Source organism: Propithecus coquereli, unplaced genomic scaffold (assembly GCF_000956105.1).
Source record: "Propithecus coquereli isolate 6110/MARCELLA unplaced genomic scaffold, Pcoq_1.0 Scaffold44, whole genome shotgun sequence".
NCBI lineage: Eukaryota > Metazoa > Chordata > Mammalia > Primates > Indriidae > Propithecus > Propithecus coquereli.
This window is the reverse complement of record NW_012150174.1, coordinates 12,137,776-12,144,349: the sequence shown is the minus strand read 5'-3', so window position 1 is coordinate 12,144,349 and position 6,574 is coordinate 12,137,776. Positions and strand designations below refer to the sequence as shown.

Below are 6,574 nucleotides of genomic sequence, written 5' to 3'. Positions count from 1 at the left end.
CAGCCTGGTCTTGAACTCCTAGCCTCAAGAGATCCTCTTGCCTTGGCCTTCCAAAGTGCTGAGATTACAGGTGTGAGCCACCGCATCTGGCCCTTTTTGTTTAACGTCTCATCTGAGCTTTTCTGGCAAAAATATGTCCTGAGGTTATCTCCTCACTTAACAAAACCAAAAAGCAAAATAGCTAACATATGTTGAACACTTTCTAGGGCAAGGGAATGCATTTAGTGCTTTCTATGAAATCTTAATTATCCCTTAATCATGACATCAATCCTATGAGTTAGATGCTGTTATCCCCATTTTACAGATGAGGACACTGAAGCTCAGAGGTCACACAGTACATGGCAGAGCTGGGTCTTAACTCAGGCTGTCTGACTCTAGGGCCTGTGGATTTCACTGCTTACTGCCAGTCCAGTCCAGTGTGGTTCTTTGTGGTCCTGAAATCCTTATCCACACCATCTCCAAAGCCACTCCTATGTGGTGCCTATTGTCCTCTCTCCACTCCAAAGGTTGCACTTCACAAGGAAAATGAGCAGAGACCCTCAGAACCATCGATTTCCTGGCCTGTGCCATGCTGGGTGTGGGAGCCATGCCCTCTCCCCACAGCACTTATGCCCTTTAGGCACATGCGTAGGTTTTGCTGAATGAGCAAACAAATGACCCCTGCTCCAGTTTATAGACATGAGCTAAGTCTCTTCTTAGGATTACAAGTGTTCTTGTAGGTCCCTCCCTGCTATCCAGGGAGGGGGTGGGAAGCAAGAAAAATTTAAAGAGACTGCAGGAATAGAGTTTAAGCTAAAGACTTTTCTAGGAGGCGGAATTGTCCAGAGATGGAAGCAGTTGCCTAGGGGTTGGGGTGTGAGGTGGGGATTGGCTGTAGATAGGACCCTTAAAGGGGAGATTCAGTTTTAGGAAAGTGGCTAGACTATGTATCCTTGGGAATGTTCTTCAGCCCTGAGAGGATGGGATTCTGAACCTTGAATGGTGCTGAGTAGAGTGGATCTAAGATGGTCAGTTACAGTGCTCCTGGGCCAGTGCTCTCTCCACATCACTGTGCCTGAGAAGACCTTCCTAGGTGGGGCACACTGGCCCTTTTGGAGGGATGGAAGTGGCAGTTGAGGCCGCTCAGCCTGGATCACACTACCCGAGGAAAGCATTGCAGGTGTGGGGTAAATGCAGACATGACAGTGAAATGTCTGCTGTGACCGACCCAGTGCTGCACATGCCCTGACAGGGTGCCCACCTGGGACTGTCGTGGCGAGGTGTAACAACTGCTGTCTTGCCGCTACAGGTGACTCTGGAGAGCCCTGGCAGCTTTTCATTATAGAAGTGAACGGGATCATGTACTACAGATTCGTGGAAAAAGAGCACTCATGCCAGGAGGGAGAGGACACAGAGACGCAGAAACACATGGGGGCTCCTAGGATTCTTATGAAAGTGCTTTGTGTGATGATGGAATTAAAGGGTTTTGCAGTCTTGTGTGTCTAATGTGGTACTCTCTAATTTCTTTTGTGTTCTGTGTTTGAATTTTCAGTAAGAGCAGGAGGAGACTGAGAAGGGCAAGGAGTCATGGCTTCTGATGCTAGTCACGTGCTGGAAGCTGCCCTGGAGCAAATGGACGGGATCATTGCAGGTACACTCCGGGAATCCCAGCAACTGTTGCTTCTTTCTTCACGTTTCAGAAACTGTTTTCTCTCGTTTTCCTTTTTATTATTATTTTTTCTTTTTTGCATAGAGAGATGCCTCTTGTTACATGTATTTTTAAATAATGCTATTTTGCATGTCATCTCTTTTTTAAAGTACAAACTTGTAGAACTCTCTGATGTCTGGTGGGATACTTTAGGTCTCTGTGGAGACAGTGTGGAAGTATCATATGCATAACTCTGTCTCAGTTTGGATCCTGGCTGCGAGGCAGCTTAGGTGCAATGAGATGCAATGAGATTGGTTCTATTGCAAATTTTTCAGAGCACATTATAACTTATTACAGTTGAGCTGAAACTCAAAATCTAGCAGACTTTGTCATCTAATGTAGATGTCAGCTCACTTCCCCAGCTGGTCTGAGTGTTTCTGAGATGGAAGGCAGTTTTGTATTGATTCACCTAATGATTAGAATGTTCTTTATGCCATATTGTTTTTCTCCATCTTGATCGTTTGGTTTTAATGTTCACATCAGCCAGCAGGGGATGTTCTTTTGAAAAGATTCAGCAAAACTGTAGTTAATTGGAAAGAACTGCCAGTGGGCTATTCTGGCTGATTAATTTGATAGGAGTGCCCAGAAGCCTGTATTGATTATAGCAAACCTGTCGTTGAAACTCTTTCCAAAGGGTCCCAGGTCTTCTTTCTGTCCTGACTTGATGTAGTTCAGTGATCTTATTTGTGGACTGAGTGTGCGTCTTCGAGACTTTTCTCCTCACTGTGCGAGCTGTGGCTGGAGAGGCAGGGTAAGGAAGGTATTGGGCTGAATGTGGCTAGACCCCAGAAGTACTCAGGGCACCTAACTCTGCCGCTTTTCAGGCATTTGCTTTTCCTTCTGATTGCAGAGATACTCTGATTCACAGAGGGTTCTGGGTGCTTGAGCCTGGGGTAGGAAAGCTTGTCTGTGTCTCGTAGCTTCTTCAGGTTATTGGTGGCACTGTAACATGTTCTAGATATCATCTGCCAGGTTCTTAATTTCCCAGTGAGCACAAGGCCCTTGAGAGGCTATGGCTCATGTCTCGCTTTTCAGAGCCTTCATAGATTGGGATATCCTAATCTAAGTAGGGTCTCTGATGCCTTATTGAGAAGAAACAGTCAAGAGAGTGGATTTCCTAGCAATCCTTTTAAGGAGCCTGATCTGGAAGCTCCCGGGGGCTCACATGCCTTGAGATAAGAGTCATAGGATCAGACCGTCAGAATGGCTGAGGTGGTCAGCACTTTGGAGCCGCCAGCCAAGGAGCCAGGAGGAGAATCTGGTTGAGCCCCTGGCTGAACTTTTGGATGGTTGTGAGGGATGAATGGAAATACTGTCTTCTCTGTCATATTGCCTTTGCTCTTTTGTCAAAGATCAGTTAATTATATTTATTTGGGTTTGTTTATTTCTTTTTTTTTTGTTTGTTTTGTTTTTGAGACAGAGTCTTGCTCTGTCACCCAGGCTACAGTACAGTGGCATAGCTCAGTGAAACCTCAAACTCCTGGGTTCAAGCGATCGTGTCTCAGCCTCCTGAGTAGCTGGGACTGCAGACACATGCCACCACGCCTGGCTAATTTTTCTATTTTCTTATAGAGATGGGGTCTCACTCTTTCTCAGACTGGTCTTGAACTCCTGGCCTCAAGCAATCCTGCTCAGCCTCCCAGAGTGCTAGGATTACAGGCATGAGCCACTGCACATGTCCGGCCTATGTGGGTCTATTTCTTAGCTCTTTATTTTTGTTCCATTGATCTCTTTATCTATTCTTTTGCCAATACCACACTGTGTTGATTACTGTATCTTTATAGTAAGTCTTGAAGTTGGGTAGTGTCAGTTCTCCAACTTTGTTCTTCTTCAACATTGTGTTGGCTAGCTTGGGTCTTTTGCCTCTCCATATAAACTTTAGAATTGGTTTGTCGATATTCACAAAATAACTTTCTGGGATTTTGATTGGGATTGCATTGAATCTATAGATCATATTGAGAAGAACTGATATCTTGACAATATTGAATCTTTGAGGGACGAATGAGACACCTTCTAAAGAAGGCAGCCTTGTGTGAGCTCAGTGCCTCTTCCTGTCTCCTAATTTCTCTCCACAGGAATTCCTAAAATGATGGTGCCTCTGACAAAATTCCTTCTGCCTCTGAGAGAAGAAGATTATGTGGCTGATCCTCAAGGCCTTGCCTTGGCCCAGGATCCGCAATTGAGAATCTGGGATGGGTGTGGAGGGAAGGACCCTCAGTGTGGTTGTGTGGACCCCAGGAGACCTATTTTCCTAACCTTTCAGCACAAAGTGTCCCTCCTTCCATTTCCTTAGTCTTCTATCCTGGAAGCATCACATCTAGAAGGGCTCCCAGGGCTACTGTCTGGAACAGGTGTGAGAGTTTTGTAGAGAGAAAGTCTAAGACATTCCAAGGCATTCTTTGTAGAGTGGTCCTTTGCAAATCGGTAGGGAGGAATACCTGTAGCCAGACTACTTGGTTCAAGTCCTAGCTCGACAAGTTACTTGCATGATTTGTGTCTCAATTTGCTCATATTGATAATGGGAATAATAATAGTACCCACATTAGAGAGTTGCCTATGTTGATACATGTAAGGCGCTTAGAACAGTGCCTGGCATGTAGTAAGCCCTATAAAATGTTAGCTCTTGATAAATTGAGGGACAAAGAAATCTTTTATCATGTTGAGTCTTTTCTAGGAACACAGTGGAGTTCTCATTTATGGAAGCCCTTATTGCACCCATTTGAGTTTTGTGGTTTTCATTGTATAAGACTTGCACATTCATCGCTAGACTTGCGCAGGGCCTACAAGATCGACACATAGTCTTCTGATTGGTCTCTGCTTCTGTTCTTGCCCCCTTATAGGTGATTTTCCATAGAAACGCAGAGTAAGCCTTAAAATTTAAATTAAATCATATCACTACTCTCTCCAAAACTTTTCAGTGGCTTCCCATCTCAGGATAAAATCTGAAGTTCTCATCACGGCCAGCAGTGTCATAATGTGATTTGGCCTTTGCTAAATTTCTTTGATGTTCTCCCTGGCTGTGTCACTTTAGCCATGTCTGCTGGCGACTGCAGGGCCTTTCTGCTTGCTGTCCCTTCTCCAGGAATGTTCTCCTCTAGATCCAGATTTATGCTGAAATGTCACCATGTCAGGAGGTGTTCCCTGTCCTTATCTAGCATAGCATTCCCACGTCACTCTCTGTCCTCATATCCTGTTTATACTTCTTTGTAACACTTATCACCAGCAGACCTATTATGTCCAATATTTATCTCTTTGCTTATTGTCTGCCTCCTGTACTAGAATGTAAGTTCCACAAGGACAGAGGCTCTGCTGATGTACCTCTAGTGCCTTGATTGGTCTAGTGGCACCTAATAAATGTTTAATAGATACTTGTCACATGTATATTCTATTTACTTTTGTGAACAGGATCTCCTTTTCATTGTTTGGGAAACAGTTATTAGTTTCTGTATATACCCTATATATGGCTGCATTTCATTTATTATTTTCTCTATATGTGCCTTTGGCTGTTCTTTTGGAATAACAAATCACTAATTTTTTTGTTTTGTTTTGAAGACTCAGTAGTTGGCATGTCCTGTGAACCATCTCTTAAGTAGTAATTGGCTCACACAGACATTTGACAGGAGCTATTTGACAGATGATTCAACACTGAAGTTATCAGTGTCTGGAGGGCATGTGTTCTATGCTATTCCTTATGAAAAGAATGATAATTATTGAATGCCTTTGTTCAGGACACTTTTTCTCAAGATTATTAATACCATCCCTATTTTCAAGATGGCTGAGCCAAACTGGGCGGAAGAGGTTAGGAACTTTTATGGTTATTAATGAGGACTACAGAGTTAGACTGTAGGGGTTTGAATCTCAGCTCAGCCACTTACTACTGACTGTGGGATCTGTGGACAAATTGCTTAATTCTTCTGAGCCTCTATTTCCTTATAGATAAAATAATGGTAATGATATTACCTATCTCATATTACTGTGTGGATTGAATTAATGCAGATAAGGTACTTAGAGTAGTGCTAGGTGCTTAGTGCTCAATTGGTATAAGTTATTTGTTTTATTGATTTTAGTATTATTAATAATATTACACCCGAGGTCATAGCACTGGTAAACGGCTAATCTAAGATTTGAGTCCAGGGCCATCTGAGCCTTCTCTAAGCTCCTTTCATTTCTGGGGTTGGTTTTATGGTGCTGTGTCAGGCAGTCTATAGGAGAAAAGAATTAACCAAGAAGAAGATACGGTTCTGCTCTTGCTCACAATCCCTTAGCCAGATTGGCTTTGTTCTCGTCTCTCATACATGGTTCCTTCCAAGCAAGGGTTCCTTTGCTTAAAGGGTGGCACAACTAAAAGGTCTGAAAACTGTAGTACCATGTCATGATACCACAAATCCTGCAGAAATGACTTTCTTTGTGTGCACATTTAAATCTTCCTCTATAGTCTTATTAATTTGAGATTGAATGATGTCAAGTAGTGCCACCACTGCTACCAAAAGACAACGGTTTTTGGATCTCTTAAAGTACTCAAACAAGTGCCCAAAGACTGTATTATCTCACAATTTGAAAACATAATTACCACTTATTTCATTGGAAGACATTTTTAGAAGCTTCCTATGCTCCCCAAATAGTAGCCTGTTACACAAAAACAACACAGATTCCTACTAACATAGATGCAATTCTTGCAGTAATGATTATTGATAATCATACCACTACATAACAAGGAATTTCCCTTTGTTAATTACTCTGTGGTATGATAGGTTACCATTTATTTTCCAAAACTCTTTCTAAAAAGAATGCACTCTGGGCATGTGATATCAGTGTTTATGTAATTAAGCCTTTAATGCAAAAAAAAAAGTGTCCCCCTCCCCCATCAATGAAAATAATACAGACAAT

At 42.7% G+C, this 6,574-nt stretch overlaps 1 protein-coding gene across 2 annotated transcripts in view; it reads left to right on the top strand.

The window, feature by feature from the left end:
* The first annotated feature begins 1,532 nt into the window (after positions 1 to 1,532).
* PPFIBP2 (PTPRF interacting protein, binding protein 2 (liprin beta 2)) overlaps positions 1,533 to 6,574 on the top strand; it is a 109,670-nt gene continuing 104,628 nt past the window's right edge. For both annotated transcript variants that reach the window (XM_012654399.1, XM_012654400.1), the window contains exon 1: positions 1,533 to 1,630. In XM_012654399.1, coding sequence (XP_012509853.1) covers positions 1,567 to 1,630 — 64 coding nt within the window. In that variant the 5' untranslated portion in view covers positions 1,533 to 1,566. The remainder of the gene's footprint in view (positions 1,631 to 6,574) is intronic.